The 27,519-nt window shown below is 35.4% G+C and overlaps 2 protein-coding genes across 8 annotated transcripts in view; both read left to right on the top strand.

Moving 5' to 3' along the window:
• CARF (calcium responsive transcription factor) overlaps window positions 1–6,997 on the top strand; it is a 126,195-nt gene extending 119,198 nt beyond the window's left edge. For all 6 annotated transcript variants that reach the window (XM_073218325.1, XM_037009211.2, XM_073218322.1 and 3 more), the window contains 2 exons: window positions 3,076–5,914; window positions 6,810–6,997. The gene's annotated coding sequence lies outside the window, so the exon portion shown is untranslated. The remainder of the gene's footprint in view (window positions 1–3,075; window positions 5,915–6,809) is intronic.
• Window positions 6,956–27,519, top strand: part of NBEAL1 (neurobeachin like 1) — a 241,124-nt gene continuing 220,560 nt past the window's right edge. For both annotated transcript variants that reach the window (XM_073218321.1, XM_073218319.1), the window contains exon 1: window positions 6,956–7,094. In XM_073218321.1, coding sequence (XP_073074422.1) covers window positions 7,044–7,094 — 51 coding nt within the window. In that variant the 5' untranslated portion in view covers window positions 6,956–7,043. The remainder of the gene's footprint in view (window positions 7,095–27,519) is intronic.

Below are 27,519 nucleotides of genomic sequence, written 5' to 3'. Positions count from 1 at the left end.
GTCTTGCAAGAAATGTTAACTGAAGTTCTTCAGAGCAAAGAAAAACAATGGAGGTAAGAAATTGAGTTCTACATAAACTAAGGAAGAGCATCAAAGAAAGTACAAGTGAAGGTGAAACAAAAAATTTATTTTTCTTATTAATAATCTAACAGATAATTGTTAAAAATAAAAATAGCAACAGTGCATATATTCAATTGTGTATGCTTATGCATATATAGGCATATGTATGCTTATGTATAAATGAAATGAATGACAGCAGTGTCACAAGGGACAGGAATGAAGGATTAGGAACATTTTGTTATTATAAGACTTTTGCAGTGTAGGGTTTTTTGGAAGTAGCTTACTAATAAATGTATATTTCAAATTATAGGGCAACCACTTAAAAATGTAAAAAATGTAAAACTGATATGCTAAGAAAGGAGAGAAAATGGAATCATATAAAATGCTGAATTAAAACCATAAAAGGAAGAAAAAGTGGAAGATAAAATAGAATAAAGAACAAGGGTAATGAATAGAAAACTAACAAATATATAGATATTAATCCAACTATATCAATCATTTTAAACATCAATGGTGTCAATATACTATTTTAGATAGAAATTACCAGAGTGGACTAAAAAAGAAGACCCAACTATATGTTGTTTACAAGAAACCCAACTTAAATATAATGATGCATACAGATGAAAAGCAAACGGTTGGGAAAAGAGAAACCATGCTAGCACTAATCAAAAGAAAGCAGGAATAGTTATTTAATTTCAGATACCAGACTTGAAAACAAAGAAGTTGTTAGGAATAAAGGACACTACATAATGACAAAGGGGTCGATTTTCCAAGAAGACCTAACAATCCTTAATATGCATGGTCTTTACAAGAGAACATCAAAATACATGAAGAAAAATTGATAGACTGCAAGGATAAATAGATGAATTCACTATCATAGCTGGAGATACCAGCTATATCAGAATCGGACAGATCCAGGAGGCAGAGATAAGACATAGCTGAACATAGTTGATCTGTTGATTGCTTCACAGCAGAATACACAGTCTTCTCAAGCTTACATGGAACGTTCACCAAGTAGACTACATTCTGGGCAATAAAACCCACATTAACAAATTTTAAAGACTAGAAATTATGTCTGCTCTCTGACCACAATGGAAATAAACTAGAAATCAATAATAGAAAGATACCTGGAAAATCCCAAAATACTTAGAGGTTAAACAAAACATTTCTAAGTAACGTATGGTTAAAGAAGAAATCTCATGAGAAATTAAAACATATTTTAAACTAAGTGAAAACGAAAATGCAACTTACTAGAATTTGTGAGATCCAGCAAAGGCAGTGCTTAGACAGGAACTTATAGCATTGAATATATAAGAAATGAAGAAAGATCTAAAATCAGTCATCTAAACTTCTACCTTAGGAAGCTAGAAAAAGAAGAGCTAGAAAGGAAAAAATAAAAATTAGAGCAGAAATCAATGAAATTAATGACAGGAAATCAGTATTGAAAATCAATAAAACCAAAAGCTGGTTTTTTGGAACAGACCAATAAAACTGACAAGCCTCTAGGCAGGTTAAGTGAAAAGGTATAGACTGAAGGGAGATGGCCAAGATAGAATTTATGAAAAGGTAGGTTGAAGAGCAAAAACTTGTTCATATGTCTCCAACTCTGTCCAAGGGAAAGTATCTAGCAGAAATGAGTATGTACTCCAGTTGGCAGGTTGCCCATAGAGGAAATGACTGTATTCAGGTTATTATACAAGACTCCATTACCCAAAAAATTAATCTAATCAGTATTGCTTGTTCTGAATCATTATGAAAAAGTAACCCGAGATTACAATTTCTCTCTTTATGAAATTCTTTCTGTGGGGAGATAATCCCCAGATTGAGAGAGATGAATAGTCTGTCTTGACAGATATAATTTTTATTATTAATTACTTTTATAACATTTCAAGCTTGTATCTGGTGAGGTGCACTGAAACTCCCAACTGTGCCGTCATATGAGAAACTAATTTAGCATAGACTATCCAGTGGATTTAGGCAGGGCCATTACAGTTTATGAATATGCCTTTTGTCATGAAAATCGGGTAGTCATGTTGTTTTACAAGACTGTTAAGTAACAGTCTTTTTTTTAAATTTTGGTATCATTAATCTACAATTACATGAGGAAAATTATGTTTACTAGACTCCCCCCATCACCAAGTTCCCCCCACATACCCCATTGCAGTCACTGCCCATCAGCATAGTAAGATGCTGTAGAATCACTACCTGTCCTCTCTGTGCTGTACAGCCTTCCCCGTGCCCCCCACCCCACATTATGTATGCTAATCGTAATGCCCCCTTTCTTCCCCCCCATCCCTTATCCCTCCCTTCCCACCCATCCTCCACGGTCCCTTTCCCTTTGGTAACTGTTAGTCCATTCTTGGGGTCTGTGAGTCTGCTGCTGTTTTGCTCCTTCAGTTTTTTCTTTGTTCTTATACTCCACAGATGAGTGAAATCATTTGGTACTTGTCTTTCTCCACCTGGCTTATTTCACTGAGCATAATACCCTCTAGCTCCATCCATGTTGTTGCAAATGGTAGGATTTGTTTTCTTCTTATGGATGAATAATATTCCATTGTGTATATGTACCACCTCTTCTTTATCCATTCATCTACTGATGGACACTTAGATTGCTTCCATTTATTGACTATTGTAAATAGTGCTGTGATAAACATAGGGGTGCATATGTCTTTTTCAAACTGGGGTCCTGCATTCTTAGGGTAAATTCCTATGAGTGGAATTCCTGGGTCAAATGGTATTTCTATTTTCAGTTTTTTGAGGAACCTCCATATTGCTTTCCACAATGGTTGAACTAAGTAACAGTCATTTTAAGAAAATGTGTTCTCAAGGTGGCAAATGGGTTTGCCTTCAGGTGTGTAGACAAAAAATGGTAGTGGTTTCATTGGGGAAGAGATATCAAAGTGCTGTTGAAGGATCCATTAATAAAACCAGTGAAAATTAATGCAGGGAAACCTAACTAAAGTGGAGTCAGGAGGCTAGAAAGGGGAGCCAACTGACCCTCAATGTCAATTACAGGAAGAGTTATCCATTATAGACACCAATAGAAGAATCATCAACAGGACAGAATCATCAATCACAGACCCCAAAAAGGAAAAGATGTACCATACATCTCCTACAAGAAATTGACTACTCTTGCAACTCAGCCAATGAGAAACTGTCTTCACCCTGAACTCTTGCTTTTCTCCTATGGACTTTCATTCAAAACAATCCCTTCCAATTTCCTCCATCTTCTCCATTAAATAACATTTCTTTCCTTTGTTTGTTGGACTTCCTGTGGTTTTGCTGTAGCTTGCATGTCCCAAATTGCAATTCTTTGCTATTTCCAAATAAGCCCATTTTGTGGATAAAATAACTAAGCCATTAGAAACCCCAGCAATGGAAGACTGTTGGCGTCTAGCTGTCACCCAGATGCCATCTCAATGCAACAGAATTTGAGAGATTCAAGAGGGCACTGGGGCTCACATTTTCTTATTCTGTGAAGATAATGGGGACATTGAAGTGGAATGGCTTAAAGATAGGACTTTTGGAAGGAGCACATGGAACTGATGAACACTGGGAGAGCTAAGGGAACTGGGGATTATCTAGGAGACCCATCTTATTTAAACCTATGCAGTGAGGTATTGTGCTTCCTTGTTCGTGGTATAGGGAAACAACTAAACAAAGTAACTCCTGATCTTGCCCTGACTCCCTATAGCTTTGGGACACCTTCAGTAAAAGAACTGCTTAATCCTCCACTGCAATCCAGTGCAATTTTGTGTGAGTGAAAAGGAAAGGAGATACTACACTGGGATGATCCCAGAACTGTGATGGGTACCAGCCTTGGTATTAGAATTATTAGATGGAAAAGAGAAAAATCAACTAGCGGGGCTAGAAATGGCTAGGGAGTTCTGTGAAATCTATTTTATGAGATCACTGATCCCATTAATGAGGGCTCTTCCCTCATGACCTATTTACCTTCCAAAGGTACTATCTCCTAATACCATCACTTTAGGGATTACGATGTTAACATAAGAATTTTGGGAGGACACAAAGCTACAGATTAGAGCAACAGACAAAGTGATTCTTGAGCAGAGACTTGAAGATTGTGTATGAACCTATGGGGAAAGAGCATTCCAGGTAGATGGATAGTTTATGTAAATACCTGAGAATGGAGTGAACTTTGTGAATTGGAGGATCTGCAAGGAAGCCAGGTGTCGAGTGAACCAAGAGAAGGCCAGAATAATATTTCAAGAAGTTAGAGAGGGAAGTGTGGGGGGAAAACACAGGTCCCTGATGGCTGTTTTAAGTAGTAGAATGGGAAGCCACTGGTTTTTTTTAGTAGGACAGTGACTTCTTGTTTCTATGTGAGAAAATCACTCTGGTTGCTATGTTGAAAAAATCCAGGGGTGGGAAGAGTGCACAGGCGGTCAGGAAGACAAATTGGAAGAGTATTACAATAATACGGAAGAGACTGAGTGCTAAGTCACATCAGGGTGGTGGAGGTGGTAGTACAGAAAAATGGTTAGATTCTGGGCCTATATGAAGATACAGCTGAAAGGATTAGAGTGAATGTGAGAAATATGGCAGGGATGCATCCTAGATTCTTGGACTGAGAAACTTGAAGAATGGAATTGCTCATTACTAAACAGGGGATCCTGAAGGAAGGGTAATTTCTCCCTTTACCCCCAAATGTTTCACATATTAAGTTTCACATTCCTGTTAGACAACCAAGGAGAGATACTGAAAGGCACAATTTGCAAACATCTACTTGAAATCTCAAGTCTGCCATCTTGGACTGAAAGCAGCTATTAAAAGTTAAGGAATGAGAATGCCTGTGTACTAACTTTACAACACTGGAATTTGAATTTCATCTAATTTTCACATACCATGAAATGCTATTCTCATTTTGATTTTTGTTAATTACGTTGCAAGCAGGATGGATTCCAAAACCTAAAATATTTGCTCTTTATCATTACAATTTGCCATCTGCTGGGATAGATGAAACGAGATGAGACATTATACTACTTTATCTTTGTGCTTGACATTTTTCACAATAAAATTTAAAAAATGTTTAGGTGCAGCAAACCTGATCAGTTATGCGTCTTCCCTACCCTTTAAACAACTTTCCACCCCTGCAAATTGTCTGTTTTCTATTAAGTGCAGACATTTTCTTTTTTTCTTTCCCTGAGAGAACAAAACCTTTTTGAAGCTTTTAGTACTGGGCAAAACAAGCTCTTTGTACTTGACACTAGGGGGCTGCGAGAGTACGGGGCAGACGCGATAAGGGGAAAGGATACGGGGAAGCAGTCGTCTACTTCTGCTATGTGCTCCCAGGACGAATCCCCTTTTCACAAGCATTCAAAACAAAAACCCCTTTTAGTTATCACTATAGTGTTCCCCGCCCTCAGCTGAGCCCTGGAAATGACGCCATCAGCCAAAAGCTACGTCCGCTCGTCCCCAGCAGCAGCGGTGGCGGGGCGTAAACGTCAGCAAGTTCGTCATCCTACAGCTCCAGTCGGAGAACGACTGGAACTGCAGGTCTGCCGCCAGCAACGCCATCTTCAGGATTTGGGGCGACTGCGACTGCGCAGGTATGCTGGGGCGGGGTTCACGTCACCCCTCCCCTTCCACGCCTGCGGGACCAATGATCAGCGAGGGCCCCGGGCCGGGTAAATCCTTAGAGGCCGGAATTTTTAGCCGAGGGGGCAGCCCCGCCCCTGGCTCCTCCCGGCCCTTGCGCCCCGCCTCGCGCCGTTGCTGCCCCACCTCCCTCCCCGACCTGCCTGCCCAGCTGCGGGATGACACAGGGCTTCAGCTTGGGAAGGGGGCGAAGTAAGCAAGTTAGACGGCGTTTTGGCGGCGGCACCACCCCCAAGTGAGCGCGGTGAGGGGGTGCGGGTCGGAGAGGAGAGGGGGCCGCGTGGCAGAAGTGGGGGAGCTTCGGGTGCCTGGTGGTGACCGCGCTGTGGAGTGAGGGGCGGCTGTGAGGGGGCGAGGTGGACCCGGGTGTGTCCTGACGCGGTCGCCTGGGCGAGGATAGCGAGTCGGGAGGCGCCGAGGTCGCGTGGTCCGTTTCCGAAGCTTCTCTTGACAACTGGACACACCTTAAGTTTGCCTCCGTTTCGGTTGTCTGGGATGCGAGAAGGAAATTTAAAGATGCCCAAGAACACTCGGAGGCTTTCCCGGGATGCGAGAAGGAAATTTAAAGATGCCCGAGAACACTCGGAGGCTTTCCCGGGGTGTTTTTCTTGCCCAGTGCCCGTGAGCTGCTTTCTTTTTCCTGGATGGAAACGCAGAGGCCAGGTGGGCAGGTCGACTTTTACTCACTGAGGATTGTTAAAGCAAACAAACCAGGAATTCCTCACCCTTCTCCCCACGCCCTGCCCTGCAACGCTGAGACAAACATTCCCAAGTTTTAAGAAGCAGACTAGAAAATTCTAAGGGATTTAGTGTCTTTGAAATACGTCCGTCGTAAGTGTGCTTGTAATGTTTATAGAAAATGTTAAGTGGGAATGGCGTCTTGCTGTTTATTATCACTGGTCGCTTTTTTGGTTATGCGTACTCATTTTTATGAGTCGGCTCAAGAGGATTCTGACTTTATGTTGATGTGAAATACTGTGTTTAGCTCTGTGAAATCTAATCAGTCATTATAGAAGCGCAGCCGGCTGTTTGTGGAAAGTGAAGTAGATGAATCTCTAGTTCTGATAAATCTAAATTTTTAATTTGGCCTCTTTTTCTAGCAAACCTTTGTGTATTTTTTTCTTTGGCAGATTTGTTTAATTGCCCAATTACCGCTGATGAAGATAAGTTGGAGTAATTGCTGAAACTGAATTTTATTGACCAGAAGACAGTCCATTTGTTTTTCTTTTTTTTTTGTTTTCCCTACTGCTTTGAGCTTTTACTGTAACGGCTGAAAAACTTGGAAAATAAAGTGAACATGCTGTGGTCTTGAACATAATTTTTTTTTTTGGAGGAAAAATATAAGTGCCAGAGTGAAAACCAGAATGGCATCCAGAGAGAGGCTCTTTGAACTTTGGATGCTTTATTGTACAAAGGTAACTGCTTTCCTTTTTATTTTTAAATTTCAAAATACTTTGTTATAGAATTTTGTGACTGGTCCTATTACCACTGTATTTAGTGGATAGTGGTGTTTTATTCATAGTAATGACCCAAAAACTTAGAAACCTAAGATTCTTCTCTTTTCCACTTTTTCACACACACAATATTGGCATACTACTAATTTATGTTATATTACAAATACTGTGATGTTATTTGATATTTGTCTTTTGTGATCCCAAAATTACACAAGGAAAATTATGACCTTAAGAGAAAAATAAGCATAACTTTTGTTTGTGTTTTTCTTTTTGTTCTGCTAGTGGTAGTAGGATAGAGGTATTTTTACAAGAAGGCCATTTTTTTTTCATAATTAACTTTTTAAATTGTATAAAAAGGATTATTTAAGGTGGTTATGGTAAGCTTGCCATGATGTTAGCTCCTTAGGAGCGTTGTCTCATTTGATCCTCAAAGAATCCTGTGAGATGGGTGTTGTAATTACCAATTTTACTGATGAGAAAACTGATGGAGAGTTAAAGGCTAGTGAGAAGTAGAACTGAGCCTGGAACTCAGTACTGCCTAATTTAAGTCCATGCTCTTATCCGTTAGGACTCCTTAATATTTTTGTTTTTGTCATTCAAAAATAGTTTTATTTCCTCCCTTTGTTTTTATGTGACTTTTTACATGTAAGCTTTAATTTTAGGTTATTGGAGGGGAGGGGACTACTTAAAACATACTTTTCAAGAGAGGAGCTACTTTACTACTTTAAAAGTACTGGCAAGAGTTAAGAGAAAACATCTAATTTACTACTTAAGTTACTTTAGGTCTGTGTGGTGAAGTTCTCAAGTCTCAGCTTCTGTGTGCATTATCCTTTTGAGATCCTTTTTTATGCTTTTAGCTCTTTTAAGTACAAGTTATTCACAAACAGTCCAGTTATCTGTAATACTGAATTTTAGTGGTCACATTGGAATTTTTTCTCTCACTTCCTGGTATGGTATTTCTTAAGTACTGAAGTACATATACTTCAAAATGTTTAATACGGATTTCTAAAGTAATTTTTAGTCCTGTGTAACTTAATGCCAGAAATGTCTTTTTAAAAATAGACTACTCTTCCAATAAAAAGGAATCTAGTTTACGACATTTTTGAAAATTGTCACTAACACATGCCAGCAAAAAATTGAAATTCTTTTTAGTGTGAATATCTAGTAAATTAAAAAAGACTTATTTGAAAGTACATCAAGCTTACTAGGTTTTACATTTTCAGAATGACAAAGTAAATGGGGTTACATTGCTTTATTAATTAGTTATGCTGTTTCTAGATCAAGTTCATGTGTTATTTAAGTGACACTGCTTACTGAAAAGATAGTTTGTTGGCATACACAGAATTTTATTCTTGAAGGATTTTAAGTAAGAATTGTTACTCTTGTGAAAATGTCTGAGTATACTAATAATGAAGTCTCTTCATGGTCAAATTTTGAAGCCTATTCCTAGATAGGAAGCTAAATCCCATTTTTATGTTTAAAATTTACATCATTTGTGCACTTAATAAGATCTAGTTTTTTCCAACTGTTTTAAAAAAATCGTGATTTAAAATAATGACTTTTATGTTTCACCAGTTCATGAGTAAGCTACTTGAAAGCTAACTTTCTTTTTTGCAAACACCCTGATCAAGTAACTTCCAAATATTCACAAGTAGTTTCCAAATATGTACAGTATACAGAGAACACTTTTGCTCTTCACTGAGGATGATTACCAAATACTTTGCGTCTCAGTTTTTTTGCCAATTGTTCTCTGTACTGTGTATCTAGCCTTATTGCTCTCACTCTAGCATATAATCTTTCAAACCACTTGACCTGTTTTTCACCTGATTAATTTAAGACCCTTTTTTTTTATGCCTTTGAGGGCTTTCAGACTACTTCAGGAATGCTCAGCTCTTCTTTTAACTTAGCTCCAACTTAGAATATCTCTTTCTAGGTTTGCTGTTTGTGGAATGTAATTTTGGCTGTGCTGCTTTTTGTGACCTTGAGCAAGACTTACCTCTTTGGGTCTCATTTGTTGAATAATGGTTTGTGTACAGGGAGAATGCTTCACCATTAAGATTTTCATTTGTTTGTTTTGACCTCTGAGAGACATGGAGTTTTTTTGTTCTTATTCTATGGATTATCATATAGAATTTTTTAGTTCATCTTTCTTTTTTAAGTTTCTATTTAACTGAAAATTTCAAGCAAGTACAAATAGGGAAAATACTACAGTGAACCCTTTTGTATCTGTCACCCTGCTCAATAATTTATTAATTCATGTTCAGTAATATTTCATCTATAAACCTCCACTACCCTGTCTCTTCTCCTGAATTATTTTAAAACAAATTCCAGACAACATATGATCTTATCCATAAATACTAAAAATTATATTTATAAAATACTCCTCTTAAAAACATAATCACAATATGGTAATACTTTAAAAACATAAAATATTTGGATGGTGTTCAAGTTTTCCTGTTAGTATAGTAAATGTCCTTATTTTCCCACAGTTTGAGTCAATATTTAAACAAAAATACACACTACCTTTTGTTGAAAATGTCTGTTAATCTGGGTTTTGCTGGTTGAATTACCTTGATTTTAATTGTGCCTCTCTACTGGTGTCTGTAAACTGGAAGATCTACAGGCTTGATTGGTTCATGTTTGGTGGTGGGGAGGCTAGAATAATTCATGAGTGTCCTGGCCATCAGTGAGTTTTGCCTACATCCATTAATTATTTCCCTAGGAGTTTGCAAAACTGATACTCCAATTCTATCATTTCATTATTTATTAGTAGAATATATATAGAGAAATGTCCCCTCATCAATTATTTGATGACAGCTCCTTAAAGGGATGACAGCCAGAGTAAATATTTGATTCTTCCTCTGTTTTCAGAATAATGACTTGATTTACTAGCATGTAACTAAGGTGACCAGTTATTTTTCTTGAGGATCAGGTTCATCTTTAGTGATTAAAATTTTAACATTATCTACCATTTTGCTGCCCTAGTTGGTGTGTTATCCATACCAAACATTGTACACATACCTAATTAAAGAAAACTTTGAAGATTTGCAAAGGTCTGTTTCAGAACAGTAAGGTTAGGACATTCTCCATATTTGCCTCTGGTAATCTTGACATAGGTATTCTGCAGTGTATTAGCAATAGGTCAATTTTTTACATACCATCATAGTGTTTCTATGTAGTGTGATGTTTTAAAAGTTGCCACTGAGAATTATAAAAGTTTAGTGGGTGTTTAAATAGAACTATGTAAGAAATAACCCTTGGATAATACTGCTTGATCAAAGAAATACTAAGAATATATGTCTTCTACCTATTAGTTTGGGTTCATTTGCAAGCCTAAATACTAGCAATTAAAGATTTTTAAGTACAATGAAAATAAATTACTGGTTTCAGCTTTTAGTATATGAGTCCCCACATATTATTCCCTTATTATTTGAAAAGAATTTGGGTGAAAAACTTGGCAGTTTGTTTTTGTAACCAAACTTTTCAGGTTTAACTTTTTTACTTTCTCCTTCTAGGAATAGGGTTTAATTACATTGTTAGAAATATGCATCTTCCTTGTTGGTTCTTTGTTAACTTCATGTAGGTATTATTGTATAATACAGTCAGGATTATTTCTGATTGCCCAGGTGCCTGCTTTTCTATAGGTTCTTTCACCAGTACGTAAGACTACTAATATTCAAATTATGTTGTCGTAATTTTTTGTGTCTCTAAACTGCAATCCCCACCCCCCGGTCAAGGATTTCATTAACAGTGCATTTCATATAGCTTTTCTAAGTTAGACATTAATTTGAACAGGTTTAATCTTGTTTCTGTATTTTAATTCAGTAATAAACTACTTGTCTGAACATACTTTTCTCAAGTAGAGAAGGCAAATTGATTTATATTTTTGATATCTATAGATTTTTATTCCTATTTTCTGTTTTAGGGCACCATATTATTTCCTGTATCTTTTGACATTGTTTCTTCACTTAATGTGCTTATAGTAGGTGAGACAGTGCTGAGAAAAATTTTGGTGCCTACATTATTATACAACCTTTTGGAATTCATATATTGCATAGAACAAGACATATATGTATCATCATAAAGTCCTTATCTCAACTTCCTTTGGATAGGCATAAGAATATGTTTCTGTTTGACCTTTAGCCTTTTGGGAGTGCTAAATTGGTCACTGTAGTATGCAGAAGAGAAAATGAGCCTCTTCTTTGATAAGATTAAGTTATTTTGGTTCAGTCTAATGGAAAGTATCAAATGCATTAACTCAGTAAAAAGGTACAAAGTGACCTAAAAGTGTGGCATTTTGAAATGTGTGTGACAATGTGGGTTGAAATTTATGGTTCATTCTTTTCCTTAGCTTTTTTTTTTTGAGGTTCAATTTACACTGAAAAGTTTTGTGAAGCACAGAATTAGAGCCAAAATGTAGTCCCAGTTCTGCTTCTGATCTTAAGGATCTGAAAACAGGTCACATAGTTTCTTTGTATTTCAGTTTTCTCATCTGTCAAATGGAAAAAATAACTATTTTGCATGTCTCTCAAAGGTGTTGAGAAAAATGGATTGTATATAAGTGTATCACAAGGGTAAGAAATATAAAAATGTAATCTTTACTATTTATTTTTAAAATGCATATATTTATTTAAAAATACACGTATGGATGTAAGAGTGTGTGATCAAGATTACTTCCCATTTTGCCTTTATAACTGTATAATAATAGAGGACAGTATTCTCTTTATTGGTAGTGTTAAAGCTGTGACTTTAATTTTTAATTTTTAATCTGTGTAATTTTCTTTCAAGTATAGTGCTTAATATCCTAAGAATGATTTTACATATGTATTTTTTTACTCTAAACCAAGTTTGTTTTGGACCTTGGTGATGCTGTATTTCCTGCTGTTGCCCTTTGTCCTGCTAAATATGGAATATGACTGAAATAGATAGTTTTGTAATGAACTCAGAGTAAACTTCCTTTTCGGAATAAAAGCTTTGCTTCATAAAGAAAATAGAATTTACAGCTGTTTTGTTCAGATAAAGGCAAGTATCTCTTCATACATATATTTGAAAAAATGCAATGAAGGAATATCCTTCTAATGAGAAAATTATAATCTGTACAATCTTGATTATAATCCTAAGTGAAGCACCAGTATACATCCACCCTTATAATTTAATCCACATTTAATAAATTTCTAGTACGTGCAAAGTATAGAAATCTTAATTTTCTGTGGCCTAATAATGACTTTTTATGTAAGGAAAGTAATCTTGTTCTACTCTAAGCAAAGCAAAACAAAATCATTAGCAGCTCAGTAGTAGTGGTTGCCAGTTACCTGTTCGTTTTAGGAATTTAGATGGGAAAGCAAGAAATGGGTCTATCAGTGGACATGAGAGTAGCCCTTAGGAAAGGAATATTGCCTTTATGTTCGACTTGAGCTTATGCACCACTCTAAAAAGTTGCTAAGGTCCATGAAGATTTCTTGTTTTTTCCTTTTTAAATTTCTCTGGTAGAGGGTAGATTGATAGCACTTAACATTATCATTTAAGAAGATGATAAAGGAAGAAGAGTTGTAAGGAGTTTGAATGGGAGGAGAACCAGGAGTAAGTGGTTGCCTTATAAAGTAGAAAGATGTTACAAAGAAGGGGCTGGTCAGCAGTGTCAAATTCAACATAGTAAAGAAAAGCATTGTGGAACATGTGTTGAATTTGAGAGTTCAGAGATTATTTGTGACTTTACTGAAGTACTAAAAGGAGTGGGAAAAAAAGATGTTAAAAATACAAGTCCCCATTTTATTTTTTAATTAAATTCAACAGACCTAAAATTAATGCCAAACTTCTAAAGTTTTAAAATGTTTACTCTTGATTTTTGTGCTTACCTGGCCAAGGACCATTTTTGGTCTGTGTATCACATTTTGCATAGCACTACTCTAGAGTCTCTTAAGAGATTGCCAAGAATCTGTTTATAATTTGAAAAATATTGCTCTATAGAGTAACAGTCACTGGTGATCACTTGGTACTACCAATGCAAATGTGACCACTGAAACTGAGTAATAGTACTAGTTACGAGGAAGTCAACTATAATATGCTTGAATTAATTAAAAAATTAATAGAAATGAAAACACAAACTTAAAAAATCCTTATAATGAATTTATGGACCTGGAAAATATTTCTAATAACCCCCAGGGTTCTTGGACCCCAGTTCCAGTAGCAAAAACCTTGGTCAATATCTGACATACAGCTGCTATTTTGCCTTTTCTGCAGCTTCCTTTTCCCATCATAAAATTACATGACAAATTTACTACAAAGGAGTGAAAAATTGGGGCCAAGGATCCAGCCTACCACAGTCTGATTTCTTGATTACAGTTATTCATATCCCTCCCATATTCACAATCTAATTCACGTCCTTCTGAAAAACTCCAGAGTCTTATCCAGTCTTGATAGCAATCTTGAAACCCAACATCTTGTGATATACAAGAAACCAGTTATGATTTCTATTAATACTGAGACCTGTGACCTCAGAAGACACTATTGATATCTGGCCCCCCAAATTCAACATACAGTAGTGAGACTGTATGTGAAGAATGTCACAATGAAGGTTCTTGAAAAAGAGGAAGAATGGGAGGCACATGGGAGCACTGGCTCATAGCAATCCTGAAAACTGAATAAATGTTGCCTGTTCCCCTTAATCTACATAGAAAAAATGTTCATGATTCGACTCTGGTTCTATTCATTGGGAGTAACTGCACAAGCCACTTGTTATCTATTGCTCTTGGTTCCAAACTCTGGAAGGTTTTCTTCTTTTTTTTTTTTGCTACATCTGAAGAGGGCATTGGAGACTAATTTGTGACTGAGCAACTTTTTCATCCAGCTTCCTGAATCTAGAAAATCTCCTATAGAAAGTGGAGACTTCTTCCTTATTCTTCTGCCTTCGGTTGTTTTCTCTTACCTAATTATATTGTTTAATAACTCTACATGATGTTCTGTGTATTTGAAATAAGAGCCATACTTGTCTTGCTCCTCATTTTAGGAGGAAAAGACTGAGGTTTCCTATTAGGTCAGCTTCAAACTCATGGGCTGAGGCATATATACATATATGTATAATCCCTTTCACTCATAGATAAATTAATGGTAAATATTTTATTTCTTTATTTTTTCTATGTATACTGATGGCATTTCTAATATTGCAGGGTCCACTATTAGAATATATTATAAAATGAAGAATAGTTTTATGTGTGTACTTGTTAGGATGTGGATTACTAGACTTTCTCTGTGTTCCAGAAAAATATTAAGACTTAGAATAACTGAAAAGAATCATTACTTGCTTTAATCATTGGTATTTAGTAGTTGCCATTTAAAATATTCTCCTTTAGTAGAATCATTCCGAATTTTAAGAGGGTATATTTGGAATCAGGTGCCACACTTTTTTTCCAGTAGTCTTTCATTTAAAAAAAATGTAAACTAAAGTGCTTAGAGATCAATGCCTTGCAGTGTCTGAATTTGTTGGCTTGCCTAACTTTGCCTCTCATTATACTCAGAGGCTTTGATAAAAACTTTTGATTTATTTTGTGAAAATAATAATTTTTTGGTGACAATTTTGTTTTGGTCATTCAGAATCTATTAGGATGTGGGGAACTGTGTGAAACACTGAAACTTTCCAAAACATACATGAGCTCCTTTGAAGGTGTCAGAATTCAGAGAAAAGTTAACTCTGTTTTTCTCATCTTCTCCTTAGTTATTAAAAATAATGGAATTCATCTTTCAATGTGCCACTTCTTTTTCATCAAGGGAAATAGGGAGCTCTGCTCTTAAATATATTTTATATAGGTAGTTCTTTTAAAATATGGAAAACAGCTTCTTACCTGTGTCTAAGGAATGTCACCATTTTCTTTTGATTTATGTCTTGTACTTAAGATTCAAACTGGTAGAGTTATCTACTTAGGTTGAACCAAAGCATAAACATCCATGCATTTCACACAAAAGTCATTCAAGCATTTCAAAACAGTTTGTGTTTAAAAAAAAATGTAGTTTTACTTGATGCATTTAATTTAACTACCACATATTCTTTCCTGATACACTAAACATTTGAAGGGTAGGAAAGATACATACTATTTTAATTTATGATGTCATTGTGAGGTAAATTTATACTTTTTTATTCAATAATTTTGACTTAGGGTTCTAATCAAAATATAAATTATAAATAGGTTCAAATTATAAAATTTCAGCTTTCTAGTGAATGAGCACTTTAGGGACAAAAATGTAGATTTTCTAATTTAGATTTCTGTGTTCTAAGAAAAAGTAGTAATGTTTTACTTTCATGTTGAGCTTAAAAATTTTTTAAGATAATTGTAGAAAGTTTAGAAATACAGATAAGCAGACAGAAAGTAGAAATTTCGTTCAGAGATTTTTAAAGTACTGGATGTGATTGAATAGTCTGTGTAATTAATTACATTTACTACTACAAATCATTAGGATACTAAATTTGAAAGACTTCAACCTTACATGATTGAACATTATTTTAAACTTTTAAGCGCTATTTAAAAAGTGTCATTGTTATATTTAATTAATACATACACAGTGATAATGCCCTTATTTTCTTAAAGAAGTCATGTTGGTCTAATTCAACTAGTTTTTTTTCGGTGCCTGCATATTTACTGTCATTTTATCCTTTGCATTTTATATTTTCCTCCTCTTGGTTGTTTTAAAAGTAAACATTACTTTTTAAAAGTTTTAGATTCACAGCAAAATTGAGCAGAAAGTACAGAGTTCCTGTGTACCCCTTCCTGACATATGCACAACCCTGCGTGCTATTGACCTCCCACATTTGATCACTAACTGGCTTCTCCAAAACACTTGAACCAGGACTTTCTTTACCTACCTGCTGTGTGTAAAACTCCAGGATGAACCAAAAATTAATGCAGCAAGACATACCTAACATTGTAACATTCCAGATGTTGGCCTTTTTGAGCCTTGCTAATAATTTTAACTGTGAATTTTCTATTCTGTGTTGATCAAACCTGGAACTTCATTAAAGTAGTTATCTGAATGAATAGTTACTAAAAATTTTTAAATACTTAAAATTTAAAATCTTTCTCCTTAGGGATTTGTGTATTCCAAGCCTGTCTTTACACATAAGTCTCTATTAGATTATTGTTTCATTTGTGTTAAAATGACTTCCAAACCTTTTGGGATGTGACAGTCTTTCCTTTCATCAAAATTTTTTATCTGTCATCTACTTAATTGAATATGACTTCATTTGAGGGCATGATTTTCCATCTAGACTCAATTTCCCACTTAGGTCCCAGGGAAGATGAATGAAGTCATTAAGAATTACTTAGTTGAAAAGGTAACATTTGGTTAAGGTTTGGAAGAATGGGTAGTGGTTTAATAGTCACAGAAGATGTTACAGGCATGTATAAGTCATCAAAAGTACAAAGGGAAAGTGATGTTAAGATAGTTTTTCATTTTGGTAATAAATCAGCCTAGGTTGTTTGGACCAACCCTTGTGAAAAATAATTAAAAATTCTGGACTAAATTTAAGAAACATCTTAATAGCCTTGAAAAGCTGGCAAGCTAGTAAGGCATTATGAGGCTTAATCTTAGTGAAAGCAGGTCCTTAGGTAGATGGAGAATGGGAGCCACATTTCCTGGTGAACTTGAGCTTTGGTTTTCATGGTCTCATGGATGGACAGAACCAGCGTGACAAGATTATCTGTTATGATCCCCAAAGGCATACACCCTGGACATGATGAGCTACAAGCAAATCCACCTTCACTTGGAGACTTCAGGGAAAAGTTCCATGGTGTTAAGCAAAGCAGAAAAATGAAAAGTCCCTGAGAGGATGTTGCAAGTTGATTATGGGTTTTCAAGTCAATTTCAAAAGACCCAAGTCATTCAGATTAGACTGGTGTTTGGTCAAAGCAAATTCAAGCCCCTCTAGAATAAGATACCTTCAGAGTAGATACCAAATATTTTTTCATATTGCAGCTTAGTACCTTAATTCATGATGTATGAATCAACCATTCTAGGTTCTCATTGCTTTGAAAATTTTTTCATCTTTTTCAAGGGCTTTGGCAGATACTTTTGTTCTCATTTGCATTTATTGTCATATGATAGATAATTCTTTTACATGTATTTCAGTTTCATTCTATTTGTGGATGTCTCCCATTCTCAAGTTTGTAAAGCACTTAGTTGTTGCTTTGCAAGAAAATGTAAAATTGTGATCATTTCTATAATAATAAATATTTTGTATCATTGGTATCAAATTATACCCTGCTGCTGTGTTTTAATGCCTTTCTGTATACATACTAACTTCATTTTATTGTCTAATCAAAGTATAATTTTTGAAGATATTTTGAACAGTAGTTAAACTCAATGTGATGTATCAACTGTGCACATAAATCTAGTAAAGGGACATCAATATGAACACCAGTGCAAACCTGGTAACAGTGTTCATGCAGGTTTGTACAGGTAATGAAGATGTAACAGCAGCCTCTCTGAAAGCAGCTGTAAGATGTATTATGATTTCAAAAATGCCAAAATGTAAGAAAGTACATTTGTTAGAGGAAAATGATATAAAAGTGACTTAGTTTTTTAAAAAAGAAATGGAATATCTAGGGAAGAAACCTGCAGTAATAATTAAAAAACAACATATGGGGTAAATATGAATTTTGACAGCTGAATAGAATTAGAAAATTGGAAGGAAAGCCACAAGAAATCTTTTTTAGAATATATCCTAGGACATCAAAGATGGGAATATGGAAGGAAAATTAAGAGAGATGAAGGATAGTATGAAAAGGTTTAACACATGTTTGATTGGACTGAAAAGTAGAGGAGAGAAAGAATGGACAGATGTTATATTTGAAGAAATTACAGGTGAGAATGTTCCAAGATTAATGAAAGTTCAGTGAATCTCAAGGAGAATAATTAAATACCATACCAAGATACATCACAGTGAAACTGTGTGGTTTTGCAGAAAACCAAAAAGAAAGAAAAATATTAAAAGCTGCTAGAGGAAAAATTATCTTCAAAGGGGTGACAATTTAATAGATTTTTCAGTAATAATGATGGAAGAGAAAGGGTAATGGATTGTACCAATCTACAGTTTTCAACCAAGTGACCTTTTTTGAAGAGGAAATTGAAATAAAGCCATTTTCAGCAAAACAAAACAGCGCAATTCACCAAGAAAATATCACCATTTGAATTGGTGTGCACCTCATAACATAGTCTCGAAATAAAGCATTGACAGAACTTGAGAGAAATAAACATATGACAGATTTTTTCCCCTATTTAATATGTTTTAGTTTATTTTTAACACACTTTTCTCAGTAATTGATACAATAAGTAGACAAAAAATTGTTAAAGATACAGAAGATTTAAAGAAAGGGTTGACAAATTTGATGTAAGGGATTTATGTAGAACACTATACCTATCATACATTCCTTTCAAGCACATACAAGCATTTATAAAAATTATGATGTAACAGACCTTAAGGCAAGTTTAAGCAAATTTCAGGTGATAAAATTAATAGAGTATGTTTTCTGATGAGAATGTAGTTATGAAATCAAAGGAAAAAGATAAAATATTTGGAAGCCTTGAAATATACTTAAAAAAACTTTTTATTAAAGAGCAACTAATAAAGGAAAACTAGAATTTCTTGGAACTGAGGGATGAAAGTACTGCATTTTAGAATTTGGTAGGGGGCAGCTACAGCATTACTTAGGAAAATTTATGGCTTTAAATAAGTATGTTAGAAAAGAAAAAAAAGGCTAAATATTCAAGATCTGCACCTTCTAGTAGTCACATCCTCATGTAGTCCTCTACAGTGTACCAAGGTTTGTCTGAGACCAATTGAATTTGGCAAAAGTGATGGTATATCATTTCCAAAATTAGAAAAGACTATGTTGTTTGTATTCTCAGTTACTCTCTTTTTCCTGGATCATTCACTCTGTGGGAAGCCAGTTGCTATTGTGAGCAACTTGTGTTGTGAAGAACTGAAACCTTGCCAACCACATCAGTGAGGCTGAAAGTAGTTCCTAAAGTCCAGTCAAGCTTTGCTATGACTGCAGCCCTAGCTGATGTCGTCATAGGCTCATGAGAAACTTTTGAGCCAGAGTCACCTATCGAAGCTGCTTTTGAATTTGTGCTCCCCAAAACTTGAGACATTTGTTGCTTAAGCTCCGAAACTTAATTTGTTCAATTATTAGGCAGATTATTAATACATCGGCCATTTCAATAAGATGAAAACCCACAGAAAACAAGAGTGAAGGAAATTTTGAAGTTTTTTAATGTGAAAATCCTCAATTGATAATCTATTTCATCTGTTGCAGGAAGTACACATGTAAGAAGGTTGACATGTATTAAGGAAAATGTTCAATCATCCATTTGACATCTTGGGATGAATGACAAACACAATCTGTATCTGGATATAATCTTAATTAAGAATCTGGAACTGAGATTAAGAGTAAATTAATAGATCATTTTTCTGCAAATCTTTCTAGTGTCATGGTGATAGTTATTAGATTTAATTTTAACGAATCTCTTTTGTAGCTGTAGGTGGGAGAAATTGAAGCTACAGAGATCAGTAAAGAATCTAAATGAAACTGCATGAAAGTACAAATGCACTATTTATCTTAAGTGATGGCAGATGATTGGATGAATATTTGAGTGCAAAATCAATAAAGTTATTGCTTTGGACCATGAACAACTTGATAGAAGAGTCTATCTTTTTTTTTAAATTTATTCTTTTAAATTAAAATATAGCTGATATATTGTTTTCAGTGTACAACATAGTGATTCAACAATTAAATATGTTACAAAATGCTAACCGTTAATCAGTGTGGTTACCTTCTGTCACCATAGAAAGATATGAACAATATTACAGAATCTGTGTCTTAATAGTGGTAGCCAATGTGTTTTGAGCATTTGTTAAAGGAGACATTGCTAAAGACCTTACATGTATTATCTCATTTAGTGCTTTCAACAACCATATGAAGAAAGATGTATTATTTTCATTTTCAAGTGAAGAATAGATTAAAGAGATGAAGTAACCAACCCAAAGTCACACAGATAGTAAATGCAAAGAAATTTGAAAGGAAATCATTAAGTTAATTTGGCAAGGGGGATCATGAGTTATTTTATATGATTATGTTTGTGTAGCATGGAACACATGCTACATGTTTATGTGTAGCATGGAGCATTCTTGTTTTATAGTTTTGGAGTTTCCTAGTTTTGGTACATAGTAGGCTATAAAAATGTTAATTAGTACTTATTGAGCATATACTACGTGCTAGGCATTTTTCTTAGCCCTTGACACATATTAGGTTTATTTTTACAACAGCTTTGTAAGAAAGGCACTACCATTATCTTCTTTTTTATAGATGAAGAAACTGATATGCAAACATACGGTGACTCGTTTAAGAAGTGGCAGAGCAGACATTAGGGTCCATGTAATTTGGCCCTAGTGCTCATGCAGTACTTATTACATGTGAATGTTTTGTTAATAAATACTGTGCAAATACAGAAATAGACCATACTGTGGTCGTTCATATGCCAAGCTGTCTTAACCATGGAAGTGACTAAGCTTGAGATTTAATATTGTTCCTGAGTATGTGGAGATCTTTCTTTTTATGAAAGGCCTTTGGTGGTAAAGTATAGAACCCCCATCAGGGTTTTCTCTGGTTGTGTGGAATGCAGCTGTTTTATGTGTGAAATGTTGGATGGCCTTGAGTTTACTGATCCTGACTAAACTTTTTTCCTCTTTTTGCCCACTAAAGCTTTTTATTCTCACAGTTCAAAGTGTAGTGTAGTAGAAAGAGCACTATTGGATTCATACATCTATCCCAGCACTGTTTTACTGGCTGTATGACCATGAGCAAATTATCCTTCAAACTTTCCTTTTCTAACCTGTAAAATAGGGAAAATGAAACCTTCTCAGGATGGTTTTAATGAGTAAATGGGATTTTACATATATATTTTTTCAAATGCCTGTTATAGTACTTAGCAGTGGCAGATGCTCAAAATGTAATTTTGCTTCTTAGTAAATGAAACATTTCCAACTTTAAATACCACCTAACAGTTGCTTAACTTTCCTAGGAGGCTCTGTACTTGTCAAACACTTGGTAGACCTGACCTTTAGACTTTGAACCAGATACTGTACAGTGAGTCCCTAAATAAACTATGAGGGGAAATGCATTAATTACTTATGGCATTATGAGGCCGTTTTGCGTCTAACGTCTACAGAGAGAAAATCCTCTGCTTTGTGAAGAAGGAACAGTAATAAGGAAAACTCCAGCTACTTTTCTGGAGTCCTATCCTGAATGGATAACTGAATTAATAAATGAATGATGTGCTAGTTGGAAATAAAAAAAGCAAGTAATAAAACTGTTGAGAAAATTTATCATAAGAGGTAATTCTTTTTCTGAGATATTTCCATTTTTTCATGGTAGATAGTGGTAACTTAAGGTCTGATTTTGGAAGTGTATTAATAGAAAAAATAAGTACACAAAAGGTCAGCAGTCTCTGTATATTCTGGGAACATTATTTTAGGACTTCTGATTTGTAGTGTAATGCTTTTGTTTTAGGGGAAAAAATTACTTGAGTTCCCTTTAAACAACAGTAGTGCTGAACCAAGGATACTTAATGACTAAGTAACTAAGATTCCTTAGTGTCATGTTGAAATTAAGGAGAAAATAATGTTAAGGGGGAAGGAAACACATTTGATCCTCAGTTTTAATGATGTAATTTATATTTGAAAAGACATTTCTGAGGAATCATAGCGTTTTTCAGAAATCAGCTTTGGGATGTAACTTACAAACCATAAAATGCAGATTTTATGTGACAATTTGATGAGGTTTGATATAAGCAAACACTACCCTAATCAAAAAATAGAAAATTTTTACCTAGGAAAGTTCCCTTTGTGCCTTTTACAGTCAATCTCTGAAAGATAGTTAAAAAATCTAATGAAATAAATCATATGGTGTATCTCCTGACCAGACAAGTTAAGGCAGCTCCCATCATTCCACCTTAAATCTCAACCAGTAGGCCAAAATGTCCCCCTGCCAGAGTAAAACTGAAGGTCTGACTGCAGGCTCAAGAGCCAGATCCAGTCCTGAGGGTGAGAAGGTTTTAATAGGGGAGGGGCTGAGGCTGGAGCCTCTCCTGAGCCAGCCCCCCATGGCCTCAAACACAGCACATCTAGAATGAGCAAAGTGACCACCTCCTTGTCTGGACGGGGTGAGATCCTGTGATCAATGTGAATTCTGAAAAGAGAAGTGATCTTGACAGCTACCCTGACCAGGAAAATGTTCATCAAATATTATTACAAAAACAAAGCAGGTTGTGAAACAACATATGCAATATGATTTCAGGTTGTTTTTTTTTTAATGAGGGTTTTTCTGCAATAGTGGTTTTCTCCAAGTCACAGAACAAATTGTTTTTTTCTTATCATTCTACATTCTTAACTTGCTATAACTGATGTATTTTTTTGTAATCTGAAATAAAAAATATGTAAAAAATAAATTATGCTGTGTATATACTTGATAAAATTTATCACTAGAGGTAGTTCTTTTTGTAGATAGATGACTGGCATCTTTTGTTTTACATGTCTTTGAACTTTCTGTTGTTTTAGTAGCTCATTCATTATTATTCCTGAGTACCATTTCATTGTATGACTATACCACTGTTTCTTTGTCATTTAAGTTAATGGAATTTTGATATGTTTCCAGCTTTTTGGCTATTAAAAATAAAACTATGAACATTTTTATACATTTTTGTGGGTATGATTTTACTTCTCTAAAGAATGACTGGGCCACATGGTATGTCTGTGTAACTTTAAAGAGAATGTAAACTACTTTTCAAGTCATTGTACCATTTTATACTCACTCCAAAAGTGTGAGTTCCACTTGCCCTGTACCTTCACCAACATAAAGTATGGTCAGTCTTTTTATTTTTAGCTATTCCAGTGAGTGTGTAATGGTGTATTTATTTTAATTTGCATTTTCCTGCATAGCTAATGATGTTGAGCATGCTTTCATATGCTTTTTGGCCATTTTTATATTCCCTTTCCTCAAGTGTCTGAGCATTTGACCATTTCTAAAGGGAGTTTTGGCTTTTTGGTATGATTTATAGTTTTTTATATATTCTTAGTCCAAGTCCTTTGTCAGATATACAGAGAATATTTTCAGAGAATATATGACTCACCTTTCCCTTTTCTTAATGGTGTCTCTTGATTAGTATAGTAAATTTTGATGCAGAACAAATACTAATTTTTTCTCTTTTGTTTTGTGATTTTTGTGTCCTAGTTAAGAAATCTTTGTCTAGCGCAAGGTTGCAAAGGTATTATCTTAGAAAATTTTAATTTTAGTTTTTATGTTTTGGATAATGATCCAACTAATTTGATTTGATATACATATTTATATTTCTCATTAAGTAATAATTTTTATTAAGGTATCATTGATACAGAATCTTATGTTCAGATTTCACATGAGCAACATTGTAGTTACTATATTCCCTCCTATTATCAAGTCCCCACCACAAACCCCATTATAGTCACTGTCCATCAGCATAGTAAGATGCGATTGAGTCATTACCTGTCTTCTCTGTGCTATACTTCCTTCCCTGTGCACCCCCTGTATTATGTGCACTAATCATATTACCCCTTAATCCCTTTATCCCCAGCTTCCCACCCACCCTCTGCAAGCACTTTCCTTTGGGTAACCACTAGTCCATTCTTGGAGTCTGTGAGTCTGTTGCTCTTTTGTTCCTTCAGTTTTTGCTTTGTTGTTATACTTCACAGACAAGTGAAATCATTTGGTACTTGTTTTTCTCTGCCTGACTTATTTCACTGAGCATAATACCCTCTACCTCCATCCATGTTGTTGCAAATGGTAGTGTTTGTTTTCTTCTTATGGCTGAATAATATTCCATTGTGTATATGTACCACATCTTTATCCATTCATCTACTGATGGACACTTAGGTTGCTTCCATGTCTTGGCTGTTGTAAGTAGTGATGCAATAAACATAGGGGTGCATATGTCTATTTGAATCTGTGATCCTGTTTTCTTAGGGTAAATTCCTAGGAGTAAAATTCCTGGGTTAAATGGTATTTCTGCTTTTAGTGTTTTGAGAAACCTCCATATTGCTTTCCACAATGGTTGAATTAATTTACATTTCCACCAGCAGTGTAGAAGAGATCCCCATTCTCTGCATCTTTGCCAGAATTTGTTGTTGTTTGTCTCTTCTATGTTGGCCATCCTAACTGGTGTGAGGTGATATCTCATTGTGGTTTTAATTTGCATTTCTGTGATGATTAGAGTGATGTGGAGCAGCTTTTCATGTGCCAGTTGGCCATCTGAATTTCTTCTTTGAGGAAGTGTCTGTTCAGATACTCTGCCCATTTTTTAATGGGGTTATTTGCTTTTTGGTTGTTGAGTCATGTGAGTTCCTTATATAATTTAGATGTCAACCTCTTATCAGATATGTCATTTATGAATATATTCTTCCATCCTGTAGGATGCCTTTTTCTTCGACTGATATCCTTTGCTGTACAGAAGCTATTAAGTTTGCTGTATTCCCGCTTGTTCATTTTTTATTTTGTTTCCCTTGCCTGAGGAGATATATTCATGAAAAGGTTCCTCATGTTTATATTCAAGAGAGTTTTGACTGTGTTTTCATCTAAGAGTTTTATGGTTTCATGACTTACATTCAGGTCTTTGATCCATTTTGAGTATACTTTTGTTACGGAGTTAGTAAGCCAGTTTCATTCACTTACATGTATCTATCTGCCCAGTTTTGCCAACACCAGTTGTTGAAGAAGCTGTCATTTCCCCATTGTATGTCCATGGCTCCTTTATTGCATATTAATTGACCATATATGCTTGGGTTAATATCTGGACTCTCTATTCTGTTCCACTGGTCTATGGGTCTTTTCTTTTGGCAATACCAAATTGTCTTGATTACTGTGGCTCTGTAGTAGAGCTGGAAGTTGGGAAGCGAGATGCCCCCTGCTTTATTCTTCCTTCTCAGGATTGCTTTGGCTATTCAGGGTCTTTTGTGTTCCATATGAATTTTAGAACTACTTGTTGCAGTTTGTTGAATAACGCTGTTGGTATTTTGATAGGGATTGCATTGAATCTGCAGATTGCTTTAGGCATGATGGCCATTTTGACAATATTAATTCTTCCTATCCAAGAGCATGGGATGAATTTCCATTTTTAGTGTCCTCTTTAATTTCTCTTAAGAGTGTCTTGTAGTTTTTAGGGTATAGGTTTTTCACTTCCTTGGTTAGGTTTATTCCTAAGTATTTTATTATTTTTGATGCAATTGTGAATGGAATTGTTTTCCTGATTTCTCTTGCTATTAGTTCATCGTTAGTGTATAGGAAAGCCACAGACTTCTGTGTGTTAATTTTGTATCCTGCAACTTTGCTGAATTCCAATATTAGTTCTAGTAGTTTTGGAGTGGAGTATTTAGGGTTTCTTATGTACAGTATCATGTCTTCTGCAAGTAGTGACAGTTTGACTATTCCTTACCAATCTGGATGCCTTTTATTTCTTTGTGTTGTCTGATTGCCATGGCTAGGACCTCCAGTACTATGTTGAATAAAAGTGGGGAGAGTGGGCATCCCTGCCTTGTTGTCAATCTTAGGTGAAAAACTTTCAGCTTCTCAGTGTGAAGTATGATGCTGGCTGTGGGTTTGTCATGTATGACCTTTATTATGTTGAGGTACTTGCCTTCTGTACCCTTTGTTGAGAGGTTTTTATCATGAATAGATGTTGAATTTTGTCAAATGCTTTTTCAGCATCTATGGAGATGATCATGTGATTTTTGTCCTTTTTATTGATGTAGTAGATGATGTTGATGGATTTTCAAATTTTGTACCATCCTTGCATCTCTGGAATGAATCCCACTTGATCCTGATGTATGATCCTCTTGATGTATTTTTGAATTTGGTTTGCTAATACATTGTTAAGTATTTTTTTTAAATTTTATTTTAAATTTTATTTGGTATCATTAATCTACAATTACATGAAGGACATTATGTTTACCGTCTCCCCCTTCACCAAGTCCCCTCCACTGTCCATCAAAGTCGCTGTCCATCAACATAGTAAGATGCTGTAAAATCACTAGTCTTCTCTGTGTTGCACAGCCCTCCCCGTGCCCCCCCACATACTATACATGCAAATCGTAAAGCCCCCTTTCTTTTTTTCCCACCCTTATCCCTCCCTTCCCACCCGTCCTCCCCATTCCCTTTCCCTTTGATAACTATTAGTCCATTCTTGGGTTCTGTGCTTCTGCTGCTGTATTGTTCCTTCAGTTTTCTTTTGTTCTTATACTCCACATATGAGTGAAATCATTTGGTACTTGTTGTTCTCCACCTGGCTTATTTCACTGAGCATAATACCCTCTAACTCCATCCATGTTCTTGCGAATGGTAGGATTTGTTTTTTCTTATGGCTGAGTAATATACCATTGTGTATATGTACCACATCTTCTTTATCCATTCATCTACTGATGGACATTTAGGTTGCTTCCATATCTTGGCTATTGTAAATAGTGCAGCGATAAACATAGGGGTGCATCTGTCTTTTTCAAACTGGAGTGCTGCATTCTTGGGGTAAATTCCTATGAGTGGAATTCCTGGGTTAAATGGTATTTCTATTTTGAGCATTTTGAGGAACCTCTATACTGCTTACCACAATGGTTGAACTAATTTACATTCCCACCAGCAGTGTAGGAGGGTTCCCCTTTCTCCACAACCTCACCAACATTTGTTGTTGTTTGTCTTTTGGATGGTAGCCATCCTTACTTGTGTGAGGTGATATCTCATTGTGGTTTTAATTTGCATTTCTCTGATGACAAGCGATGTGGAGCATCTTTTCATGTGTCTGTTGGCCATCTGAATTTCTTCTTTAGAGAACTGTCTATTCAGCTCCTCTGCCTATTTTTAGTTGGGTTATTTGCTTTTTGTTTGTTGAGGTGTGTGAGCTCTTTATATATTTTGGATGTCAACCCTTTATCAGATCTCTCATTTTCGAATATATTCTCCCATACTGTAGGATACCTTTTTGTTCTATTGATGGTGTCCTTTGCTGTATAGAAGCTTTTCAGCTTGATATCGTCCCATTTGTTCATTTTTGCATTTGTTTCCCTTGCCTGGGGAGATATGTTCAAGAAGAGGTCACTCATGTTTATGTCTAAGAGACTTTTGCCTATGTTTTTTTCAAAGAGTTTTATGGTTTCATGACTTACATTCAAGTCTTTGATCCATTTCGAATTTACTTTTGTGTATGGGATTAGACAGTGATCCAGTTTCATTCTCTTACATGTAGCTGCCCAGTTTTGCCAGCACCATCTGTTGAAGAGACTGTCATTTCCCCATTGTATGTCCATGGCTCCTTTATTGAATAT

This window comes from Manis javanica, chromosome 12 (assembly GCF_040802235.1).
Source record: "Manis javanica isolate MJ-LG chromosome 12, MJ_LKY, whole genome shotgun sequence".
Classification (NCBI taxonomy): Eukaryota; Metazoa; Chordata; class Mammalia; order Pholidota; family Manidae; genus Manis; species Manis javanica.
This window is presented reverse-complemented; position numbering and strand designations above follow the sequence as displayed.